At 46.0% G+C, this 26,085-nt stretch overlaps 1 protein-coding gene across 7 annotated transcripts in view; it reads left to right on the top strand.

The window, feature by feature from the left end:
• The window catches only part of PAX5 (paired box 5), a 100,377-nt gene that overhangs the window by 35,537 nt on the left and 38,755 nt on the right, over window positions 1-26,085 (top strand). For 6 of the 7 annotated variants that reach the window (XM_072359662.1, XM_072359660.1, XM_072359658.1 and 3 more), the window contains 2 exons: window positions 3,402-3,577; window positions 23,157-23,286. In XM_072359662.1, the coding sequence (XP_072215763.1) occupies window positions 3,402-3,577; window positions 23,157-23,286 (306 nt within the window). Of the gene's footprint in view, window positions 1-3,401; window positions 3,578-19,663; window positions 19,721-23,156; window positions 23,287-26,085 lie in introns of all 7 variants that reach the window. The other variant, XM_072359655.1, reaches the window with a different exon arrangement.

The following is a 26,085-nucleotide window of genomic DNA, read 5'->3' as shown; positions in this document are numbered from 1 at the left end:
GTCTTAAAATGAATGATTTACATGGCGAGTATTGGGGAAAAAAAATTCTGTTGTAGGCATGTTCGGCAATTCTGGATGTCTCCTGCAGTTTCAGAAAATGTGTTGAGGAAAGGTAATTAACCATAAAATTATGCTACAAAACGCAGTCACAGCTTATCAGGTTCTTTATACTGATCTTGTCATTTGCTAGGTCCCCGGGAATAACTCTGCAGTAACAAAGACCCCGTGCTTCCAGGTGAAATCCATACAGGTTAGGCAGCTCTTGTTGGCAGCGCTGTGCGTGGCACCTCTCCCCAGGGCTGTGCATAACTCCTCCCAGACTATCAGGACTAATGTTAAGCTTGGGAAAGGGCTTTCAGTGTTGTGCTGGTGGGGAAGTGTGTAGCGTCCAGGGTTGTTCAGAATGCCGTGGTGCTGTGGGACAATCCCGACCTATCGATACAGACTGATAGAAGTGAAGGACAAAACTCTGGTTTGGGGTGAGGGTCTTCTTTCCTAAGGAGAGTATGATGGCTGTGTTCTTCATTTGCTGGTTTGGAAAGGTGCCGTAGGACGGGGAACTGATTGTTTTGCAGAGTAGATGGGCGCTGCTGTCAACAGAACAAAACTCTCCTAGATGCATCCACTGACTGTGTGAAAGATGCTTTACCTCTCCCTGGAGCCCATTTCATTACTCAAACTCCTACAAATGCACCTGTGGTATTAGAATTTTCAAAGATGTTCTAGTGTATGCAAACAATACATAATACTGATGGTAATTATCTCACATTTATGTAATGACTAAAAGCCAAACGCATCCTAAAGACCTTCGTGAACATTCTATATGTCGTGTGCAGCGTATAGAAAGTCCTTTGCTTGTAAACAGTTGTCTGCAGTTGGTCAGAGTTTGGAAAGTGCAGTGATGAAGAACAACTCTGCTGGAGGGATGCAGTAAGAGACCGGCAGACTGGCAACCCGACACACGCAGCAGGGGGTTGAAATCAGATGAGCACCATGGTCCTTTGCAACACAGGCCGTTCTAGGATTCTATCATCCTGTGGTTCTATGAAAGTGAGCAGCTTTCTTGGGCAGCTGCCCCAAGAGTTTCAGCTCCGCCTCCTTTCTGATCCTGATCTTGAATTTGAAAACCTTCCGCAGCTCTACTACGCTCTTAATTCACTTTCATACCTTACCACGTTGCCAGCGTTGTGCTGGAGAGGCACATCATTGTCTGTTTGTCTGGTATGGTCTTTATGTGTGGATTTCTCACACAGAGTAGCTTCCCTGAAGATCTCCTTCTCTTTCTAGACTTTCATGGCTGGCTTCCAGGGTGGTCCCCTGTTTGTGTTGACTGGGAGAAAGAAATGGATGTGACCAGGTCAGAGATGCTGGCACGCGATTGTGTGTCTTCCCATAGTTTTCACAAGATACTTGTGAATCAGAAGCCTTAGGGGCAGAGATGACAGCACTGCACCCAGCAGTGGCAGGGTGGCAGGGGGGGTTGGAACATGGTGATCCTTGGGGTCCCTTCCAGCCCAAGCCAGTCTATGATTCCACCTGAAATTTAAAGCCTGTGTTTTCATGCTCCAGAGAGAATGCCCTCCCAGCCTTTTGCTACCAAGCAGCTAGCAACTAGAACTTTAATTCTATAAGTGATGGTTGACTAAACCCAGCACTCCATCAATTAGATCCTGTTTGATTTAGAGTAGTAAAGAAAAAAGACCTAAAGATACACCTCTCTTATATAGCTACTCCTAATTTTCCACACCTCTGTACATATGTTTATGCATTGTGTTCAGAAGACAGGCTCATAGTTTTTTCTGCACGGTTTAAACTGATCCTAGCACTTTATGGATGCCACCGTTTTCTGTTCTTGATTTAAGTTGCCTGACTTCATCTAAGTAGGTAAATATAACACTGTTGTTACCTGAACCATCAGGAGAAAATTTAGAAGAAGATTTCCAGCATTATTTGCTGATTTCAAATGCCTGTTTAGCATAAGAAAACGTTACAGAGGTTGGTCTGGACTTTAAGAAGCGTTTCCATGTGTTGTTCCTTCAGTCTTTAAAGAGTCAGACTTTCTGGAAGTGTTACACAACATCTGCTGCAACACTCAGCTGTGCTAAGAGATGCTCCTGCTGGACATCAGTCATGTTAACAGTGTCCATCTCGTGTGTGAAGACAGTGTGGGCAGCAATGTGGCCTTTTTTGCACAGATGACATTTGATACCTGCTTTCAGAAACTGTGATGCAGAACCCACCAAAGAAGATCTAAGCATTGGTCTTTGTATGCAGACGAATCTTCTGGTTTTTTTTGTTTGTTTGTTTTTTGTTGTTAGTTTGTTTTTAAATGCTTCCTTCCTCTGTGTAGTGTGGCGTTGCCATCTGGAGACAAAATCTGATGCTTACTGTTGTTGTTGGAGTTCCACCTCCTGGAGTCCTGAGGAATACTGCGTATCTCTGCTTTCAGAACATAAAAGATGTATTTCTAGCACCGACAGATAAAGGAAAGATAGGAGAACACTGTGAATCTTCAATAAAGCAAACTGAATCAAGCTCCCATCTCGCAAGAGCTTTTTATTTATTTATTTATTTATTTATTTTAACTGCTTATCTGAACATTTCTCAATGGTTTTTTAAGCCATGAGCAGTCACTTACTACTTCTGTTAACAACCTCTGCTGGAAGGAGGGTGAGACAGAGAGAGAAAATTGGACTCAGAGCCCAGGCTTTCATCATACCAATGAGTTTGAGAAACATAAAAGCGAAATTACAACTAAGTGGTATTGTGAGCTGGGAGAGTGCTTCCTCAGAGTGCCGCAGTGGTAACTCCAAGTCCCAAGGACATCTCACCTTAGTATGCTGCCATTAGTGTCTGTTTGAAAAGCTGACTGTCTGGTTTCTGCATTCTGAACATGGTTCTGGAGTATGAGTCCTTGCTTCCTGATGGAAGGAATTACAGCTCAAACTTTTGAGTATCACGTAGCTCAGCAAGACCAGCAGATATCACAGGAACAGTTATGGACAGTGACCAGCAGAGCAGACCTGTTTGGAGATGATCCAAGTTGACCATGGCTCTAGCATCAGGTTTTATACTTTTTTCTCATGTCTTACTGCAGCTTGACCATGACAGTCTCTCAAATATTGCATGACAGTGTTGAGAGCAAACCTGTGACAGCTGCCCTTTGTCATGTCTTTGAATTATGTGTGAAGTCACTGATGGTAAATCGCATTGAGAATCAGCTATAATGGAGGACTGATCAATGCATCTTCTAGCAATATGCATCTTGCTCCCATTCTCCTGTCTATGATTCTTCATTGTGTAAGCAATGAAGTACTCACACCTGTATGATGGATAAAATAGACACTCCTCATCATTTTAATGCCTATTTATTCTTTGGTCTTCTTTGTCCTCTTTGAAAGGTATTCAGGAACCTCCAGTACCCAATGGCCATTCTCTCCCGGGTAGAGATTTTCTTCGGAAACAGATGCGTGGAGACCTATTCACCCAGCAGCAGTTAGAAGTGTTGGATCGAGTCTTCGAGAGGCAGCATTATTCTGACATTTTCACAACAACAGAGCCCATCAAACCAGAGCAGGTACAGTCCCAAACATTAAACTTTGTTTTTTCTGGATATGCTTTCTGATGGCGGAGGCCTCCTTAGTGGGAAACAACAAAGAATATCTCTCAAATGTGCAGTAGAAAAACGTGGAGAAACAGGTGTCGTATCAAGCTCTTCAGCCAGGTGCATGTTGACTATGGAAGAGTATTAAAAAGTGACAGAAAACACTAGCTGTGTAAAGGGTAGCATGTGTTCAGATATGAAAATTAAACCTGGCCTGGGCCAGTTACATCAGGAGAGGGCATGAGGAGAATCACATCTTCTGATACTTCTGTTGGATCTGAAGTAGGCTCTGCAGAAAATAAAGAATAGACTGGCAAAACTCTATGCTTAATTTTGGCCCATAGTTAGCTTGATTGTGCACACAGATTAGATTTTTACATCTGGAGACGGCCTATTAGTCAAGTAATTGGCCATTTGCTTAGAGAGACACCCAATTAATATGTGAAGGTAAATTTGTTGCACCTATAGACTAGCAGTGTATTTTAGAAGATTTTGCGCAATCTTTGGAAGGAAAGCTCCATTTTAGCAGGCAGTATACAGAAGCAAATGCAAAGTAATAGTAATAGTTATAAAAAATCAGCTGTGTTTCTCAACATGCTTTTTGTTTGTAGGCCTCAGACCTAAATTTAGCTGCAGTCACGGGAGATAGAAATGAAAGTATGGCTGTCAGATCCAGTATAGGCCCAGCTTGCTACATGTCCTACATTTAGCAATGTAGTTAGTCATTGCTAATCCCCTGTGTTATTAATAATGAATCTGAGTTTTAGCAAGGTGTTTGAACTCCTCGAACTGCAAACAAACAGCGGTTCCCCTTAGAGGAGTCAAAACATCTGAAAGACACTGGAGAGTATCAGGAACGTGGCCGTCTATTACCGCCGTGACTTCAGTATTGAGGAATATGCACTGGTATAACTAAAGAAAGAAATTCTTATGATGAGTGGTTGAGTAGAAGTTCCACGTGCCCTCAAGCTCACACGTGCTGTCATTTGCTGTTGTTCATTTTTTTACCAGTTTCTGCTGGCACTGTGGTTTGCCTGGTTTATGTTTGTGAACTCTGTAAATCTAAATTCAGTCTGGAAAAAGATGAGGAAGATGCTGAAATCTATTCAGCTTTTCTTTTAAAAAGCTCATTAGGAAAGCTAAGCCAGCAGCGTGTTCTGAAGGTGAAATGGCCTTCGCGTACCACTAGATGGTGGTTATCCCATCCTTAACACCAGTGACAATGGAGAGGACAGGCACTGATCCACCTCCTGCTGCAGTAAGCATTTTCAGTATTGGTCACTTCAAAGATGTTTGGTGCTAGATCTGTCCCCATTTAACTTTTATATCCCAGAAAAGGACCCTTCTTTAGTTTTCTGTATTCTCAAGTTTCTGAGTTATCTACAACTGCAGCTCATGGGATGCAGCCCAGAAATGAACACAGATAGATGGTTTAATAGGAAGAACAGAAGAAGTAAAGGAGCATGTTTCTGAAGTCTCCTGGCTTCAGGATATTCAGGGATATTCAGCTATTGCTGGAGCAAGGATCTCCCTGGGTCTAGAATGGCTGTGCAACCAGAGCATCAAGTCTGGGGGTGTGCTTCTTCTGATCAGAGGGCACTTTCTGCACAGGCTGAGAAGACAAACAGATGCTGAGAAACATATTAATGAGAAAAAAGATATTATAATATATGAAAGATCCTTAGCAGCATAGCTTTGTCTAGGCATTTTTAATTACAAATGGACTTTGCTAGTCATTTCCTTTAACATTCCCATTGCTTTTGGAAGGTTTGGCTATGATTAAGGGCTCATGGTTGTTCAAAATGGGTTTTGCTTTTTGGTGGCATGCAAAGTATATTTTCAACAGGAACATGCATAATTAATACAAATGTCTGATCTCAAGGATGTGATATGAACTCCACTGCTTTAGTAAGCAGTCATGTTTAACCTCTTTGGTAGAAAAGCGAAGCTGTCATGAAACTTCACCAAAGTGGAGAGGCTGTCTGGACCAATTAGTGAGGAAAAAAAAATCTATTAGAAAGAAAGTATAGAATCCTAGAACCACAGAATGATTTGGGTTGGAAGGGAACTTAAAGATCATCTGATTCCCAAGCACAGACCCTACGCAGAGATACCTTCCACTAGATGAAGGTGGAAGCATTACCATGTGACTTGGAGAACCAGAGTCGTCTCTCCCATTGATTATTGCAGTGAACTATGATCTGCATTCAGAGTCTGGGATGTGGTTGAACTCAGAAGTGCATTAGGAGCAATGGATGCATGGAGTCCTTACCTATTTCTGTAGAGGAAAATAAGAAAAAGATGCTCCTCATAGAGACGTGGGGAGAGTCTAACAGGAGTGCTGATCCACTGCTTACCTACTGTGTTAGAAACATAGATAAGGAGCAAATGGAATTTGATTTAGGCACAAAAACTTCTTGATGTCCCCACGATAGTCACCTGAAGAGGGCTTGGGGTACGTTACAGGAGGACTCACGTTTCTTTAGACAAGAAAGTATATTTTTCTCTCCATTTCGCTGTTCTTCTCTAAAGTTTCTTCTTTGTGAGCTGGGAACGGTCCCTGTGTCAGGGTGAGCAGCGCCATGGGGGAACAAAGTCCATTCCATGTAGCTGAACATCTGCAGTCTGAACGTGTTCTGCCTCCAGCTGAAGGCTGGCACCTGTTGCCTGAATTCTTTCTGATTTATTTTCTGGGTGTTTGGGGCTTGTTTATTGGAAAGTGTGGGTTGTCACTTACATAAGCAGGTGCTTTGATGTCCTGAGTCAGAGCGCTTGCTTACCGCTGTCAAAGCCTTTACTCTGAGTGCATCCATCCTTTACACTTCTGTTTTTAACGTTGCATTCTGTAAAATGGAGGCCTGCAGGTTGCTCTTACTTCCAAATATGTTGCGCACTCAGCAGCCTGAGTTCTCATATCTACTGTAAAAGATGACTAAGACGAAGAAGGCCACAGGGAATGAATACTTTCCTCTGACTGTGGGCTATTGCAGTGCTGTGTGTAAAGAAAATGACAAGAGAATACAATGTTAGACAGTACTTCATTTAGAAACAAAGTCTGTCGGAGGCATAGAGTGAGGCAGGGATCCCACCACGTGCTCATATACTCAAAGGTTTGTCAGGATATATGCATCAGGGGATGGAAGTAAGGCATTATGCATCTCATTGTGCAATCTAGTGTCCTGGTGATGCAGCTGTACAAGCACCCATGTGCCCTCTGCAGCACTGATACATAATATGCACGTGTGCAGTGCATGAGAAACATTTAACAGCAGGTGAATGCTGTGCTGGTGACGTCAAGAAGTTGTGAGATAGGAAGGTGGAGGTAAAAGCTGACTTTGTAAACTGAATCCATTGGTATCTACATGTTGCATGTAACGTGAGGATAGACACACTCTGGCCTTCCTCCATCCCAGAAGAATCCTGCTATGAGTGGTAATCCAAGTTTAAATCCATGCCTTTCCATCACTTTTGTCCCGTTTTGTGCTCATCTCATCTTCTGCAGACAGCCCACAGTTGACTTGCACTGGCTGCAACTGTTGGCAGAAAACTCATGTCTTTCTGGGAAATGATGTTGAGCTGCACGTAGGTGTGTGTGTGCAGGACCACCACTGCAATGGGCTTCTGCTCGTGGGTGTCAACCAGCAGCAACACATCAACCAGTCAGTATTTCTATTGACTTCAGCAGACTTTAGATCAGGGCCATAACGAGGCATAACACAATGTGACTACGTTCAACACTGTGTAGGTTACTGGATTAGTAGAGAACAACTTGCTGATAATAGCAGATAACTCCCTGGCCTTTGCTGATGCTTTCACATTACTTTTAGGTAGAACTAAACTGTTTGTTTCTTTTTGAATTCAGTTTTGAATGATACAGAGATATTGCAGGTGGGAGCTAACCTGAGAAACACGTAGCAATACATCCACTTGTGAGATGCAGTGCTGTTAAGCCTGGAGGTAAATATAGGCAGCTGAATTCTGGCTATCCAGCACTCCTGAAATCAGAAAGAGTAAAAAGGTTGTGTATGGTTAGTTCCATTTGACCAACCTGAGAAAGTGCTGTAATGAAGGAGCTGAACTGACCAAAGGAGGAGATGCACAGTGCTTCCTACAGCACGAGATTATAACCTCCAGGAACAGCAGGGAGTGTCCAGAAAAAAACAAGAAAGTAGGACTTATTTTTCAGGACTTCTCTTTTGATTTGACTTGTTTACTCAGCAAGTGCAGTCTTTAATGAGAAGCAGAAGGAAAGGAATGAACTGGATGTCAGAAGGACCTTGCTCCTGGTCTCTGGCATAAAATTAGCATGGTTTTCTTCCTAGGGGATACTGTGTTGGGGTGGATGGCGCTGCTGAGGATTTTCTGAAGTTACTCTGAAAGTTGTAAGGAGAAAAGTAGAGCCACTGCTAATTTATTTCTTCCCTAAACTACACGATTTTCAGTAACAGTGAAAAACATGGAGCATATCTCTGAGCAAAAGAAAATGTGGAGCAGAGAGTGGCTTGGAAGGCAGGTCTGCAGTTTCTACTGCTGCTCTTCTATCAGCTGAAACAACTTCTGATTCAGGCTATGGCTTCGCTGGTGGGAGGAAAAAAACAACAACACCAAAAACAAAACCAACTCTAAAATCCAGCCTAAGGAAGCATGTCGGGAGAGGAAAAACCTTCCCGTATTTACTCTCAGTAGACTATTAAGCAACACGAGGCTATTAATTTGGCTTTTGAGTCTTCACTGAAGCCCATAAAAGTGCACAGTTGTCAAATGGAGTTCGTTTTAATTTCCTTTCAATCACAGTAAATTATTCAGGTGATAAATCAGCTGGAGTAGCCTCCTGGCTGTAATAGAAACCCTAATTCCTGGCTAATTATCCAGCCCATTGCTGCCAGCAGATCAATACTATTACCAAATGGAAAGGGCGAGGGGTTCGCTGCAGGCAGAGCGGTGGAGGGACAGCAGCTGGGAGCACTGGCGTACTGTGACCCCCGATGCAGTTCAGAGGTTGTGGAAGGTTAAACTGTGCAGAGATTTCCTTCTTAGCCACACTTCTGTAAAGGACCACAACTCCTCCTGGTCAGTAATTTATGCTAAAACCTGTGATCCTCTGTGTTTCAGAGGTGACTGCAGCTCTGCAGACTATGGCATGCCCTTCTGCCTTTGCTGGGGGCTCTGATTCTTTGCTTTTCCTGGGCAGGACTGGAACAAGGTGCCCCTGCATGCAGATGCAGGTGTGGAAGATGGTGCTGCTGGGGTCTGGAGTGCATTTTAGCTCTGTTCTCTGTGCTGTGGTCCTTGAATCACAGAATCATAGAATGGCTTGATTTGAACCAACCTCCACACTGAATAGCGGCCCAGGCTGCCCAGGGCCCCATCCAACCTGGCCTTCAACACCCCCAGGGATGGACGGGGCATCCACAGCCTCTCTGGGCAGCTGTTCCAGCACCTCATCGCTCTCTCTGCAAATAACTCTCCCCTGGCAGCCAATCTAAACCTTCCCTCCTTGAACTTAAAACCATTGCTCCTTGTCCTGTCACTGTCCACCTTGATAAGTTGATTCCCCTCCTGTTTTTCATCCCCTTTTAATTAGTGGCAGGCTGCAATGAGGTCACCCCGCAGCCTCCTCTTCTTCATGCTGAGCAAGCTCAGCTCCCTCAGCCTGTCTTTGTAGGGGAGGTGCTGCAGACCTCTGAGCATCATAGTGGCCTCCTCTGGACCTGCTCCAGCAGCTCTCCTATGTTAGGAGTCCCAGACCTAATGGAGCCCAGGGTACCATTGGCCTTCTGAGCTGCAAGAGCACACTGCTGGCTCATGTTCAGGTTTTCGTCCACCAGGACCTGCAATTCTTGCCACTTCATATGTACTGTTCTGACCCTGTACCACATTACCCTGGTTTCCCTGAGTTTGGTTGCTGCCCATAAGCAAGATAAGCCAAGGAAGGGCTCTTAAGGTGTGTAGGAACAGGCCTACATGGATCCCATGTCTGTGTGCTGTGGGGAAGTGCCAACTCCTGGTACCTCCCATCTGTTCTGGCTGCTTTTTAAAACAGGCAAAGATTGGGAAAGAGGTATTTTTAAGGGAGTCAGATGCCACTTGGAGTGACATCTCCGGCTGGTAATACTTTTGCTTGGCTCTGTATTACCTTGGAATAATGGCCAAATTTAAAGAGAATAAAAACCAGACTGCTGAGGACGAGTGCTCAGCCATAGCACAGAACACTTCTCTGGGAAGAAGTAGCTCTGTGGAGATGACAGCTGTTCTTATCCCCGTTCTCACTGCAAGAACCAAGAGGTTGTCCCCTGCAACCCCTGTACCCCCCACTTTGAGACCTGAGATGCTGCTATCAATTGTGGCTTGCAGTATGTGGGGAGCCTATCAGCTTCTAGCAAAGTACCAAGGCAATGCTTCAGAAACTCTGGGTAGAGCACCATCCTCCAGGATCTTCATATGCCCTGCAAGGAAGCTTGGAGCTGTGAATTGTCCTTAGCTTCTGGAAGCTGAGCCTTCTCTCAAACAGTACTGGAAAATTTCAGGCTTAGCACCGTTGCTGTTAGCTAACATCAGCTGGACATGTTTTGCTGTTTCCAGCACTTTAGCACTCTGCATGGCTGAAGTAAAACACCCCTGTGCTTGCAGCAGTGATGTCGCTGTCTTGATAACGAGGATGATCTTGATGTGGTTTACATAGCATAACTCTTCCTCCAGGCTTCAGCTATGCTGAACTGTTCCCAAGGGTGTGCTCAGGTAGCACAATGGGACTGTGGTGTGTCTGTGAGCAGAAGTGGATGGGCAGGTCACCCCAAAGCTTGGCAAAAGTACATTTTGTCCAGATGCAGAATCTTGCTCACACAACAGTTGGTCTCTTCTAGGAAACCCCTCACTTCTATTGTAAGTTTTGTGCAGAGGTGGGAAGTTTTAGAGGGGCTCTTCCCTCTTGTTCTCTTGCCAAATTTCTTTGCAGTTTTACAGCTGGATTTACTGTGTTCAGTAATTTTCCCTCTTTGTTTCAGAATATTTTAAATAAAAAATCATAGCACAGTTTTCCTTCCAAGGTTTCACGCCATCAGCAGACAGCTAATTGAGGCTGCTGCTACAAGAATGGGTACAGACAGCAGCCAGGCTAACAGCACACTCTGTCCATGAGCTGAAGGAAGAGCTCTGTACTGGCCATCCATAAGAGTTTTAATATCACATGTAAGCATAATATCTACTGGTGGTATTTTTCCCTTTGGTTTTGGAGGTTTGTGTTGGAATTTTAAGAACGGGAACAAAACTTTTCTTGGTCTGCAGCAAATCCTACCGGCTTTGAATAGACTCAAATACACTTTCCACCCATTGGTTTGGAAATCACTGCTGTTTCAGGCTCATTTTGTTTCTCTAAATCTGCCCGTCTCTTTAATCAGCAAAGGCATTTCTAGAGGTGTTCTCTGCAAAGCCGATGGAGAACTGAGATCTCACTGCATTAAAGGGTGCCCCAGCAGTGTGGGATGGCAGCACAAGAGACAGTGGGTGTGAAGCATCACAGGGGAGGCTCAGGCTGTAAAGAAGCACTTTTTCATGCTGGAAACTGGCACTGGAAGAGGTTGCCCTGGGAGTTGTGCAGTCTCCATCCACAGCAGTTTCTAAGGTGCAGCTGTTTGAATCCCAGGGTGAACTGACCTGCCTGAATGGCTGGCGCTGCTTTGAGACACTTCTGAATCTCTCAGCTTTCCCCACTAACACACACTTCTAAGGGTTCCTTCCAACCTGAGTTATCCAAATACCCTGATGTGCAGCCTTTCGCTGTTCGTTCCAGCTTTTGTGATGTGAATTACGCATCATTGCAGTGGAAAATGTGAAAATCAAACTTAGAATGAGCTGAGGAGCTGGTGGGGGTCTATGGAGTATGGCATGAGCCTGAGCGGTTCTTTCAGAGCAGCTAGTGGATTTTGAAGAGACTACCATAGTTTCTGGTTGCCATTTGATGAGCAAGAGGTTGAATGAAACAACCTACAAAATAGACTGTACGACGAAATAAGGGAAATATGGAGCTGGTCCACTTCCAGAAATAAAGCTAGTTTCAAAAACCCTCTCCGTAGTGGATCCTTAAGAATTTCATGGCAGCAGAATTTGCTGAACTGAAGAAAATAATTAACCTGAACTGAGGAAAAACTCCTACCTGAAGAGAGAAGCATGACATGTTGGGGGATGCTTTCAGTCCCACTCCTCCCCCTGAAAATAAAATTGACTAACGTGAACCACGGAGAATCAGGAGTTCAGACAAACCACGTACAGACCAAAATCCCAGTGACAGGTATTATTTTGCACAGGCTAGAAGCTAAGGTGGGATTTTCTTTTCTAGCTGTGAAATAGGAACAACATGACTTGCCTCCTTAAAGGTGGTGCGGGGAAATATTGATCCTGCAGACATTCGTGGATTTCTTTGGGATCTCAGAGATGGAAGCAGCTCTTGGATGTCAGCATTAAGGAACACTGAATGGGGTGGTATGTCCACATCGTGTTGGAAGTGGGATGATGCCCTTCTGAAATGTATGATGCTGGAGGGAGGCCAGGCTGAGAAACTGAGCTTACTGAACAGTGCTTTTAATTAAGAGCATTTGAACAATTGTAAGGGTTTGTCTATGTAGGTAAAATACATGACCAAGTAAGTAAGTAAGGGCAAAATTAAGGTAGGCAATAGATTGTCATCAAATTGAGTAGCTGAGGAAAGTTTTTCAAGTTGGTAACTTGTGAGGCTTTATGCTGATGGAAAGTTTCTCTTGAAGCCAAAGATCTCACATCCATGTTTTCATCCAGGCAAACACTCTCTCTCTAGCTCTTCTCATTGTAAAGAGTCTGAAAATATGACCTCCAGATATACTTTTAACATGAAAACATGGGGCAGCGCAGAGCACAGTAGAGATGTTTGGGTCATATAAATAGACAGGTTTCCTTCTGGTTTTCTGGACCTGTTTTCTTGTTGGGATGTTGTAACGCCCACGATGTAGGTGGATTTCTTCAGCCTTGCTGATGTTCTTTGCAGTGAAATGATGATTGCCTACGTGAACCAGTCTTTCTAACAGAGAAAATAAATAAATAAAATTGATAGAAACTGAAATAGTTCATGAAAACCTGTCATCTCTTTCTTCCATGGTGGCAGTCCTTCACTGGAGTCATTCACAGGAGTGAGGATGTGCAAGGTCTCAAGTGTTGCTGGGCTGTGGGTGTCATCCCACTTGCTGAGCTGCATGGTCTGTTTATCTTCATCCAGCAGCCTATAAGTGCTTCAGACCAGCAGAGGTACATCTGGAATGCAAATATAAAGAAATAAGAAAATCTTTTAGAAAACAAAGAGCATAGACGAATGTCCAGCTTGCAGAGTGCTCTGAGTCAGGAGTTTGTGGGTTAAAATGATTTTGCTCAAGTTTAATTTTGCAACAAGCTACAAAATACTACAAAGATCGTGGCTTTCCCTATAGGTCCTTATGTGGGTGGAAATGAAGTGTACCTGGAGGTACAGTGTTTTTGGCTGTTGTCTTGAAACTGGTTTACTGCACGCAGATGAAATGCAGAAAAGCTCTGAGCTGCTGTCAGAATCCCAAGAGATGTCATGCAAGCAGAAGTCCAGGGGAGAGAAGCCATACTTCAAAAACATATGAATTTCATACTGGACCCTGTAGCATTTTCTGCATTACTAGATTGTCTGCTCTTAATATGGCCTGCTATGACCTTGCTTTTTGTAAAAGGTTGCTCAGACAGAAAGAGGTGGCAGGAAGGGGGTGAGCTGTATCTTGTGGCCTCTTTTGGGTATTTAGTGATTGCCTTCACAACACGTGAGTCTCTTCGTTTGTATAATACAGACAGCTTTACCAAAGGGGTACTAGGTGACTATCTCAGGCAGCATTTAGGAAATACCTTGAGGTAGGTCCTCTGAAAGTGAGAAAAAAAAGTACAAATGTTCTTATAATGTGCACAAGAAATCTCAAATGTCTGGAGCAGCCAACTTGATAGACTAAAAATACCTGGTTACATAGATGTAAACCCCATGCACATTCACAGCGCACCATCCACCATATTTCTGCTTCACAATACACAGCAGGGATATCCTGAGGTGAATACATACAGCAAGTTGCATCTTCTTCTGTACTGAGATGTCTCAGCAGAAGCAAGAGAGCCACTGTAACAGGAGGACTGTACATCTTCCCTTCTCCAGTGGCTGAAATAGTCACTGTAGTTGATGAAAATGTCTAGTTCCTTTCAGAACCATGAAAAACAATGTGTTTCGATAATATCCTGTGACAACAAGTGTCATAAAAAACCCACGACTGCTAAACACTCCTCCTATAAGGACAGGCTGAAAGGGCTGGGGCTGTGCAGCCTGGAGAATAAAAGCCTGCAAGGTGACACCAGTATCTAAAGGAGAGCTACAAGAAAGAAGGGAACAGACTCTACAGCAGGGTCTGTGGTGTCAGAACAAGGGAAATGGCTGCAAGTTTAGAGAGGGTAGATTTAGGTTAGATATAAGCAAAAAGTCTGTTATGGAGAGTGGTGAGGCACTGGAATGGGCTGCCCAGTGATGTGGTTGATGCCCCGTCCCTGCAGACTTTCAAGGCCAGGCTGCATCAGGTCCAGGGCAACACGATGCAGCTGTGGTGTCCCTGTGCACTGCAGGGGAGTGGGACTAGACGGCCTTCAGAGGTCCCTTCCAACTCTAAGGATTCTATGATTCTGTGATTCTCTTCCATAAGCACTGAATGTGTTATGTGCTGTTTTAACTGGATGCTCCTTTTCAGCTTCTGTTCCACTCTATGTGCAGAATGATAGAAACTGCTGACAAAGAGTGATGCGGTCACTTCATTTGTGCAAGGGATGGTACATGAGATGTAGGGAAGGAAGAAGTTGTAAGAAGGGCTTTGCATGCATAGCAAAACCTGGAAAGGAGAGAATGAGGAAATCCCTGCAAGAGAGGAGAAAGACAGTAGAGATGCTGCTATGGGAGAAAGGATGCCCACATTGTTGGGTGTGGGGTATGAGTCGGGAGGATGAGCCTGCGATGCTGTTGCTATGAAATGGCCAGTGAGAGGCTCCTGACAATACGCTGGGAAATCTCTGCACTTTTCAGCAAGTAAAACTTTATTTCAGTTTGTTTCAGTTGTTGCAGAGCAGCGCTTACACAGAGCCAAGGACATTTCAGCTTCCCATACTGCCCTGCCAGCCAAGACACGGGGGGCAGAAATTGCTGGGAAGGAGCAGAGCTGAGACAACCCGCCCCACCTGGCTGAAGGGACAGTCCATACCGTATAATGTCATGCAGGATTATAACGGTGGCAGTGGTGGTGGCTGGTGTGTGTGCACTTCTAGGGGACTGGCTGGGCATCAGTCAGTGGGTCAGCATCGTGCATCTCTTGTTTTGTATGTTCTGGTATTATGATTTTTATTAACTCTCCTCCCTTTTCCTTCCTGTTATACTGACACTATTTCAGCCTGCGAGTTTTACCTTGTTTTCTGATTCTCACCCTGGCTGTGTGTTGCTGAGCTGCCTGCTGGGTTAAACAGGTGGCTCTGGCAATTAGATGGTGGGAAAGAACCTGTGCAGGGATTGTGAAAAGACCTTTGGTGAGGTTGGAACCTGGACCGTGCTAAAAAAGGCAAGAGTGAAACGGAGTAAGTAGTTGTTCCAGTATGAACTGAACAGTGTTTGTACTGAGAGAGGAAAGAGCCGTAGAGAAATGGGCAACGGAGGGTGTGTGTACAGAGATGCAAATCACATCAAAAGCAGAGACCAGCTGTCACCACTGCTGTCCTCTCACTGTCCCTTCAAACACTTGTTATTTGCCTGGTGAGTCTGAAAACCGGAAAGCCACTGTAGATCACTGAAACGTGTGTCTGTGAGTTTTCAGACAGCCTTTCTCGTCATTTTTGCTTGGAGACCCCTGCTTACAAACCAGTAGGAAGGGCTCTGCTGGCCTACCTGCCTCAGCCAGGTGGACGGTACATTTATTGACCTGCGAAGGGCTTGGTTGAAATACATCTTGTGCTCTCAGGCCTTTGTTTTCTGCCCCAGAAACCTTCTAGAAGAAGCTCAAGGATGGTGAGTGTGAGAGGCAGACGGGGCTCAGCAGTTTGCCTTGTGAGGCGATGGTGTTGCTGCGGGCATCGTGCTGGGAGGCAGGGATGCCTCTCTGCAGGTTACAGAGGGGCCAGGTCTGACTGCACATCTCACCTGCCCCTTGTGCCCTGGGCAGTCCCTGCTTCACCCTCTCGGCAGCCCAGCCAGGAGGGTGGCCAAGCACTGGAGCAGGTGTCCAGAGAGGTGGCTGGTTCCTGTGCTCATCACTGCTTGTGGCATATGGTAATTTCTGCCTAGCCCTGCAGAACTAGGTGATCTCTGTTGGTGCCTTCCAGCTGAACTGCTCCAAAACAGCGTCTTCTGAAATGGTACTTGTTTCTCTCAGAAGTAACTGCTCCTCGCTGTCGCTAGTTTTGCTCTAGGTAGTCTCAGAGGCTGGGGACAGCTCACAACACACATCTGGAATGAAGTTGGCCAGCCCTGCACACTCCCGTCCAGGCACAACGCAAGCTAATCAGACCTGGGTTTTGTTTGACTCGCCAGCTCTGCTTAAAGAAAGCCACAAAACCAGCAGCTGGCACAACAGAAGGAGGAAGGATTCCAGCCACAAGTGCCGGCTGCTTTCTCAGGGTTTTGCTGCTCACTGTGGGCAGCCCCCGAGGAGGGCGCGTGTGTGATTTACTGGTCTGCGAATGCCTCGTCTTTAACATTGCAGTGCCCATTTCCTGCTGAAATAATTTCTACAAAGAGAGGCTCCTATTACAGCAAAAGGAGCAGGAGCGTCATGATTTATTATTATTTATAGTCCTGGGGCCTTGTTTATGCACGATGGGTTAGGTGCTCAGGATAGGAATGCCATTATGCAAATGACATTGAATGTCCTTACCGAGCCTAAATAATTTTTGTATTGGACGATTAAACCTCATCTGTTATTGATATGGGCTGCAGTCGGGCTATTAAAGAGTCCCAACAGTACTTACTCCCAGTAATGGGAAAATTGAGAGGAAGAGGCTAAACAATTGCCTCAACTGCGCCGTGATTGTCTGCTAGGAGCGGAACATAACCAACCCCCCGAATGGAAACCGTGTTTACTACTTAGGGATAAATAAAGGGAGGGAGCGCGCAATAAATTACGCTCTGTGATTTGAATCAGCGCGGCGGAGAATTTCCGTACTCCCAATTTATCTGTATTTTTTTCGAGGGGGTGAGGCTGGGAGCCAGCCCTGCGCTGCGCTCGGGGGAGGTTCGGCAGGGCCGGCTCTGCAGGAATGCGGGAGCCGCGCGTCCTTGCGCCTTCCCTTTGACACAGCTGTGCGTTCACGTTTTGATCAGTGTTGATAGCTTATGAATTCCAAAATTGACAAAATTTACAGAAAAAATGAGGATAATCCATCTTCCTTAGCGGACTGTCAGGAGCTGGCTATACTTCATAATCTTCAATTACAGATGCTATTTTCAGACATTTACATGCAGATATTAGAAGAAAATGAAAATGAGAAACAAAGAGCAAATGGAAATGTGGCTATTTATATGTATAAAGGAAAAAAAAAAAAAAACAACACAAACAAAAAACCAACAACAAACCAAACCAGGTAAATTCTAGGCCTAGATTGGATTTGGGAATCCCTTTGGAAAATAGGGGGATGGCTGCATCTGTTCACGGATTTCAGCGAGGAAAGGTGAGACGTAGTGCAGAGTTCCCCACATGCAGATCATCTGAAGATTTAGGTCAAAAGGCAGTCAATTATTCCGACGTACGAGGAGAGATGCGTCCACGGCCGGGTGAGCTCATTTCCCCTATTTTTAGAAGAATCCCTGGGGATTTTACACAATCCTAATTGGATTTGGGTTAAAAGAAGCACGGCTGTTAATTTATTTTTTTTTAGAAAGCATGTATGTTTTGTAAAAGGGAGTTTTAGAAATATTCTGTTTGCACAAAGGAAACGAGGCCGCGTCACCAAAATAAAATTTTCATGCCGTTTAAGGGAGCAGAAGCCAAACACTGCCGAAACCAAAGAGAAATTGGAGCTCAGCTGCAATTAACCATGCCGCTGGGTGTTACTGCAGAGCAGCATAGGTCCCTGCGGTGGTGGCGGTGGGCAGGGCAGGACGTGTGTGCGTTACAGCACGGAGGGGTGGCTGGTGGGGTGGCAGTGATGAGGCTGTGACGGACGGCTGCTTAGACACCCTGCTCGTTCAAGTCTGAGGTGGTCCAGGAGGACTCCAGAGTTAACTTTCCACGGCCATAATGCTTGAGGAAGGGATTAGCTCTCATGGCCAAGCAGCTACGTGTGGCACCAAGTTTCTGGAAGCCTGGGGAGATTAATTACAGTTGCTTTGGATTAAGCTCTCTGAGCCATATCTAATATCTTTTCTCTTTGTGAGACTGACGTTGGGGTTTCTCTGCAGAGCCTTCCAGGTGTTGGCCGGTTCTGCCTTTCTGTATTAATTTTGGAAGCGTTGGGACGGGATGACTTGGATATGTTAAGTGTGAGCCTGTGGCTGCCCTCGGGGCTTAGCAGAGCTTTGGTGGCCACAGCCTGGGCCAAGCAGCCCAGCACACAGCACTATACCTTAACTCCAGGTCTCAGGTCAGGAAAAGCACTCTGTCAGCTGTGAAGAACCTCATGACATTTCCATCCCATTGCCAGCTGGTTTGCTCAGGGAGAGGAGGGCCACGTGTGTGGGCAGTGCGGCAGGAAAGCCAAATCCTGCAGCCCTGAGCTGAGGCTGTGCCAGGTCTGAGCCACTGCCTTGTCGGGCTGGGGTTGTGTTTGCAGCTGCATGCCAGGCAACACCACTGGACTGTCTGCAGGTGGCCACACCAGTAGCAGAAAGGCACAAGGCATGCTGCTTTATGCCTGCCTGCATGTTTTGAGCGGGAGAAGAAAGCAGTGCTGCTGTGCTAACCCAGCCCCTGGCACAGCAGAGCTGTTCCCTCTCTGGGTTTTCCACGTGTGCTTCGCAGCAGGCTGTGCCCCACTGCTGTATGGCCCATCGCTGCTAACTTAGAATATGCTTCTGTCTATACCTCAAAGAGAACACTGCCCTTTGTTTTGGGTGTGCAGATAACACTTGGGCATCTTCGCTGTAAGAAGTGAAGTCAGCAATGGGGTATCTCACCATTTAACTTAGTGCCACAGGAGCTGCAAGAATGTGCCTTCTGACACGGCTTATATTACTTGAGAACAGTACCAAAAGCTCCTGTGTCTCCTTACCCACCGTGCACCCATCACCTGCACCACCCCATGGGTATCTCCTGCAGGTAAAGTGAGAGGTGAGGGCTGTGGTGAGGGCTCCCGTAAGGTGCTGTGGTTTGGGAGACTGTCACTTTGTGGCTGAGGACCTCTCTTGGTATGCGGGCACTTGCACTGTGTGAGGCACAGTTCCTGTGCAGGGACACTTAGTTTATGCTCCAGTTGCTTATCCAGGCCATGGTGACTTTTGGAAAGTAGTCACTGGCACAATTACTCCTGACTATGTTGGACAGTGTCAGTTTGCCCTTCCATAAAGCAAACGGGACAGTACTTGGCGAGAGATGTCAAATGGCACCTCCCAGCTATCTGGGTGACACAGAGTCTTCCCAGCACCACGTGAGCAAAGGCACCAGCACGTGGCACCAGCACGTGGCACCAGCACGTGGCACCAGCACGTGGCACACCCTGGTGCTGGCGCAGAGGTGACTGTGGAGGAAATATTTGGAAATGAAGCCCTGAAAAGAAAGATGTATGTGAAATTTCCAGCAGAGCAGAACCTCACCCATCTGCAGTCCGCAAGGACAACTGGCAGGGAGGGGAGGTGCAGTGTGGGCACTCCTGCATGTGGCAATGCACCCCTCTGCACGCTGAGCTCCCCTCTCTCCTCTGTCCCAGCCCCAATGCTAGCTCCCTGTCCTCCCGAGCTGAGGGCACAGGGCAGAACGTGCACATGAGTCTTGCCCGTCCCTTCGGTTTGTCCTCGGTCTCTTATATTTCCTCATTTCACATGTCTGTTTTCTCTCCTCCATGCTATGGCAGTGGTGCTCCATGCTGATGAGACAGTACGTGGTACAACCGCAGGCAGTCATTTTTCAGGTAATTTCCAGGATACTGAACACCTGACTCTTGCTTTTTCACCAACCAAGCAGGCCAGGGTTCCTGCTCCGCAGGGACAGGTCCCGTGGTCATGCAAATGCTGACTCGCAAGTAGAGGTGGAGGAGCCAGTTCTGAGACCACTGTGCTGCAGTACTGATCCCTTCAGGCTGCTTGCTGCTCTGCGTGTGTACCCACGTGCACCATGAGAGGGGATCTCTCTGCAAGGTGCTGAGCACAGCGCTCAGTGTCTCAGCTTGTCAGCAGTCATCTTCTGCAACAGGATGCTTCAAGCTGCTTGCACTGCTGCTGCGTTGGCCTAGTGCTGCTTCGTGGCAGGTGCTGTGATGACGGGGGCAGTTCAGGGACTGGCTTCTGCCCTGCACCACGTGGTGGCGAGGAGGTGATGTTGGGTCCAGAGCAGCTGGGACTCAGCCCACCCCTGCTGCTGGTGAGTGCCCTGCGTGCAGTTACTGTGGTGGCCCTTCTGTGGTTTGTTGCCCTTCTGTGGTTTGTTGCTCTTCTGTGGCCTGTCAGCCTGGCTGTGGAGTGGGCAGCAGCTGCTGCCTCTGAGGAGGGAAGCAGGCTTGGTTTTGCCATGAGAACAAGGAAACAGCTGGAAAAAACACTGAAAATTCCATTGTTTGCACCCCCACAGCAGCAGGTGTAGTCTGGGTTCCATCTCTGGAACTCATCAGGCTCCTTCTCCCAGTGCAGGATGTCACGAAGGAGCATAGGTGTGCCATTGTCCCTTCTCCCAGCAGAGTGTGCTATACCCTTCCAGCTATTTGCTGCTGCTGCTGTAACAGGTGAAATCCCTCTGAGCTTGATAAAAGCAAGTTCAGTGATGTGGTGTTGCCAGCTCATTGCAGTTAAAATATGAGACCTACTCCTGTTACTGTTTTCTACCAGATCAGTTACTAGCAACTCAAAACCAAAGGAAGCTGTGATGCTTTGACATTTGCAGAACACCTGAGGCTCTTGTGGCAGGGATTTTGCAGACATAGGCTTGCAATGCCTCAGCTGGGTGTGTTGAGGAGCAGCAAGCCCTACAGCATCTTTTGGCTGTGAGGGGGTTAAACATGAGGTGTCTCTGCAAGGCTCAGGCTGTGCTTTCATTCATCTGGTGTCTTTTCAGACTGGGGCTTCAAGATTCCAGATACGCTCGTGCATGGGGATGTTAGGACTGCAGACACGGAACTGTGTGGAGCAGTGTGGAAGGCTGGCAGCTCTACACAGATCAGGGAACAGAGGACAGGACAGTGGCCAAGCAGCCTGCTGTGGCCCTGCAGGAAGCAAGAGAGCTGCTAGAGGGAAGACTGGATGGGGCTCCTGTGATGATTGCACTGGGTAGGATGCAGGACCAGAAGAGACAGCATTGTCTGGTTGCACCTGCAGGAGGATGGCTGGAAGCATCCCTGTAGAGGAGTGCTGCGCCAGAAACTGTGCTCCGAAGGAGCAGAGGTATCAGAAGCACTGCTGAAGCACAGGTGTGGACAGTACATATCACTGAGAAACCAGTGTCAGAGGAATGAGACTGGGATCATGAAGGCAAGGGAAACGTGAGGGCGAGGAGAGGCTTGGATGAAGAATAAGCTGTAAGGGCTGAGGAACAGAACAAAATCTAATGCAACTGAGGAATGCAGATGATGACAAGTCTTTGATGATTAGTTCTTGATCAGAAGTCTTTCAAAGCATCATAGAATTGTTCACGTTGGAAGGGGCCCTTAAATGTCATATAGTCCAACTGCACTGCAATGAACAGGGACACCCTGCTTAGAGCCCCATCCAGACTGACCATGAATGTCTCCAGGGACAGGGCTTCACCCACCTGTTCCAGTGCCTCATCATCCTGATTGTAAAAAATCTTTTCCTCATGTCCAATCTGAGTTTTCCTTCCTTTAGTTTGAAGCCTTTTTCCCTTGATCTCTCACAGCAGATCCTGCTAGAGAGTCTGCCCCTTCTTTCTGAAAGCCGCCCTTTAGATACTGACAGGCTGCTCTCAGGTCTCCCAGAGCCTTCTGCACAGCCCCAGCTCTCAGCCTGTCCTCGTAACGGAGGTGTTCCATCCCTGGGATCATCTCTGTGTCCTTCCTCTGGATGTGCTCCCTCAGGCCCATGTCTCTTTGATCCAAAGGTCCTTGCAGTGCTGATCCATGCACAGCGTGAAGAGAGTGGGCGGCCAGCAGTTGTTCCTTCTGGCAAAAGTTATTTGTCACGCTCATCTGGAAGAGGTTTGTATGGGAGATCTCTCAAGGTGATGTGGGCACTTGCGCCTCACACAGATTGCAGCCTCAAATTAAATGTGTTTCTATCAGCACGAACCTTCTAATAATAAACTACAAAACTAAAGGTCCAGTTTACTTAAATAAAAAATATTAAAGTTAATATTTTGATTTGATAGCTCACAGAATCACAGCAGGCTCCAGTAATTACTCATTACTTCATCTGCAGTGGTACAGTGGGCATCCACCTTGGAGTTTGTATTAATTTTGTCTGTTCCTGTTGCCTGTTCTTCACTTGAAGTCCTAATCCTCTGACTGGTGTGGACATACAACACAACACCTCATAGATAAAGGATTAAAACTAGTGATAATAGCGATACAAAAGGGAGAACACTGAAAAGAAATGTCCTTGTTTTGTGTGAATTATCCTGCAATGAGAAACCATGAGAAACGTCAAACGAGGATGAGCTTTTTGCCATGCACATAGAAGTCCTTCTGGGTGTGTGGATTGGCCTCACTGCTGTAGATGGTTGTAGCTACATGGACACTGACAGGATTATAGGACAGAAGGAGTCTGTTTTCTGAGGACGTGTGCTCAGTTAGTGAGACTTTGACTGCTGCGCCTAAGGAATTCCCATGAAATGAGAGCATCCTTACAATGGTCAGGTTATTCCTTCCTAAATAACTGTGGCTTCTGAAACATTTGACCCTGAGTCTATTCATTAATCAAACACTTTTATCTAAGTGCACTCTACTTCTTATGAAATAACAAGAAAATGAAGCATGCCTGATGGAAGCTGGGAAACAGGACATCCTGGTTCCCAGCTGCTTGTCATTGTGTTAATTCACCACTGAATTAAGGAGAGTTCAACTAAATAGATTTGAATGTTTTTTTCTGACAAGCAAAAAACTTACACTTGTACCTTACAGGGCACGTGCAGCCCCCACTTGGCTCTACAAAACCCTTTCTATGGAAAGCTTTGGCTTTCATTTTACCAGGAAAGCCCCTTTTGGTGTTTTCCAAGGACACGTGCGATAAGTACAGACACTACAGTTTACACCACCCATGTATTTACTGCTTAAAAAAGTGATCAATCAAACTGAACAAGAGCTTTTAAGAGTTCCTGCATTGCAACTAGTATTTGCCATGCAGGTAAAAACTGTTGAATAGTGCATTTACTGTTGCTGAAATGCCTTTTGTTTCTTTCTTCAGGCAACCGAGTACTCAGCCATGGCATCATTAGCTGGAGGACTGGATGACATGAAGGCCAATATAACCAGCCCTACTTCTGCAGATTTAGGAGCAAGTGTTCCCGGACCACAGTCGTATCCTATCGTAACAGGTAAGTAATACACCAATTGCATACACCAATAAGTGTGAAGGAGCACATGTGCACGTTGGGGTGATGCTCTTCCTGAAGGAGTGATGTCAGATGTGTAATCATTCCTTCCAGTCTCTTTGTAGCTGCGATTTTATAGCGGCTCTGCTGAAAGTCAGATGCACAGCTTGCACGCATCATTTGTGTCCTCTCGGAGACAACTGATGAAGCCTTTTGAAGGTATACACCTCTTCACTACAAGCCTGCATTCCAGATACTACCATACGACAGAAAAGCAGAATGCTTGTCTGTGCTTTTGGGATTAGTTGTTTGTTCTTCTGTTGGCAACGGGCGTTTCTGACAGCATGAGATTTTTATGACACTTTGAGCTAGCTTGAGTTCTGGATGCTTTTAACTTCTACAAAGACTGCGGACCACTTTGGACCAAACAAAGGTTTTGGACCACTTAAAAGAACTGTACTCGAGCACTGAGCCTGAGTAATTAAACATAAAGTGGTGGTTTCTTCTGGGATTGTCCGCATTTCTTCAGCAGGTGAAGAGTTAAGGAACAGCTGGGATTTGATAACGGTCACATGGTTATGTGGGACTAACCACGTCCTGTGTAAGGAGATGGTCCAAACGAAAGAAAGCTGTGTACAAAAAGAGCTATAGGACCCTGAAAAAGATTAAGGATCTGTGTATGTTGCCCTGCGTGTTACTTTCTTTGGTTTAAGTACTTCTCATGCTTGTCTTATTACTCCTGCTGCCCCATCTGTGTGAAACTATGCAGGGAAACATATAATGAGACTGAACTGACTGAGAAATAACCCAGAATCCTTCCAGCCCCCTCTCCCCAACTGAAAAACTCCCCAAGAAATTACTTTTAGGCCAGGTAAGCTCTCTGGAAGAGGTTATATCCTTGTATAATGCTAGCACAGTATGTCTAAGGAAGGGGAAGATAATGGCATGTCATGGACAGCATCAGCAAGGGGAGTTGTTTTGGGGTACGTGTGGATCCGAGAGACAGGATGTCTCAGGAGCAGAGGCAGGCAAAGTAAGCTTTCAGAGCAGCACAGAGGGTTGCGAGTTCTATTCTACATGCACACACACACACAGGCACTCATTTAAATCGTCCCCGTAAGCGGGTAGCAGAACTTCCCTCAGCAAGTGCACTATTACTCACTGACCATTGAGAGTTGGCAGACTGCTGTAAGGAGAGAACATGCCAGCAGTGGATGCGATAGGCAGCAGCAGCAGGGAATCCACTGCTTCAAAGGGCACTTTGCCTTCCATCCCCACCGCAGCTGCTCTCCTGCTTTGATTCTCCCGAGGGTCTGCAGGGGTTTTTGTGTTTGCAGGCTGTACCTGCACAGCCAGCACACGATGCAGAGCCCAGGTGGAACAGCTGCTTGCAGAACAAGTCTCTGCACAAACGAGATAAACTACCAAGCTCAGCTTTCTCTACAAAACAAGATACTTGTGGCTACGGCCACAAATATCAGTTCCCTTAAAACTGTCAGAATACTTTCTTCCATCCCAGGGTCATTCTTCATCCAGGGGCCTGTAGGTCCCCGACACAGGAGTGACTGGAGCAATGCTATCAAAGGCAATCAAGTCTGAAATGCTAAGCCTTTGACTCACCAAATTCAAGGCTAACTAAATGAATCCTGCTCTTAGAGAATGTTTAAAAAGAATCTTCCATTCACAGAGCCCTGCTGCATTTCTACACTCAGCTGTCCAGAAGCCATTCTGGAAGCAATGTCAGGTAATTTAGTGTAATGGAGTGGAAGGAAAGGGGAGTTTCTTTATTTAGATCCAAATTAGCAATATATTCTATAATCAAGGTCTTTTTTTCTAACTCACATTTCTTTCCTTTGGCATTTCAGAATGCCTTTTGCCAAAGAAAGAAACGTAGGTAGAAATTATCATGATCCAGCAAAAAGTAGTTCTAGTTGTAGACTTTTTTCCAGGGCCTTTGTGGAACGTATTTGTGTGTATGCAGATATTTACTCTTCTACAAATACACAAACCCTTTGCTTTGAAACAGGAGCATTGATACTATGGAGCATGGTTAGCGGGCAGCACTGGTAGTAGGTGGATGGTTGGGCTAGATGAGTTTAGAGGTCTTGTCCAACCTTAATGATTCCATGATTCTATGGTTAAGGTGACATCAGGAGCTGTTCAATTGCTGCAGCTGTTGGCAAAGCATTTGTGGTGGGTCCAAATACTCAGGGCCTTGAAAGAGCTGATCACAGCTCGTGCAAGTTGACTGTGTCAGTCTCAGATCTCTGGAAACAGGCAAGATCCAGGAGTTCCAGAATAACTTCCTATTGAAAGTACAGGGCCACCAGCAGGATTTCCCTTGTTTTATAAGCTCAGCTAGCAAGGCAGGGGCCTTGTGTCATTACTCTTTCACGGTATTTCAAAAGATGAGGATATTCCAGGCAGTGCTTGTTGTTTGCTTGTGCTTGTCTTCATTTGGAAAAACCTCTACCTAGAGACTAATAATCTGACTTGCCAGCAAAGCTGTGATGAAAACCTTATGCATATCAATCAGTTTAGGAAACCTTAAAGGTAGAATGGGCATGAATGGCTACTTTTCGCCAGCAGCAGGGATACACTGAAATCTTATTCTGGTGTGTTGTTGTAGGAATCTACCTCAGGTGCTGTTGATGCTGGTGCCTTCCAGAAGCAGGACTGTCTTAGGTCTCACACAGAAAAACAACCTCAGTTAGCTAGTGCCTTGCACTGCCTCTTAGATTATGGAACTTCCTTTTGTTGCTGCTGGGATGTTTCTGCTGTTCCTTCAGCTCCTGACACCAG

Source organism: Excalfactoria chinensis, chromosome Z, assembly GCF_039878825.1.
Source record: "Excalfactoria chinensis isolate bCotChi1 chromosome Z, bCotChi1.hap2, whole genome shotgun sequence".
Lineage (NCBI taxonomy): Eukaryota > Metazoa > Chordata > Aves > Galliformes > Phasianidae > Excalfactoria > Excalfactoria chinensis.
This window is presented reverse-complemented; position numbering and strand designations above follow the sequence as displayed.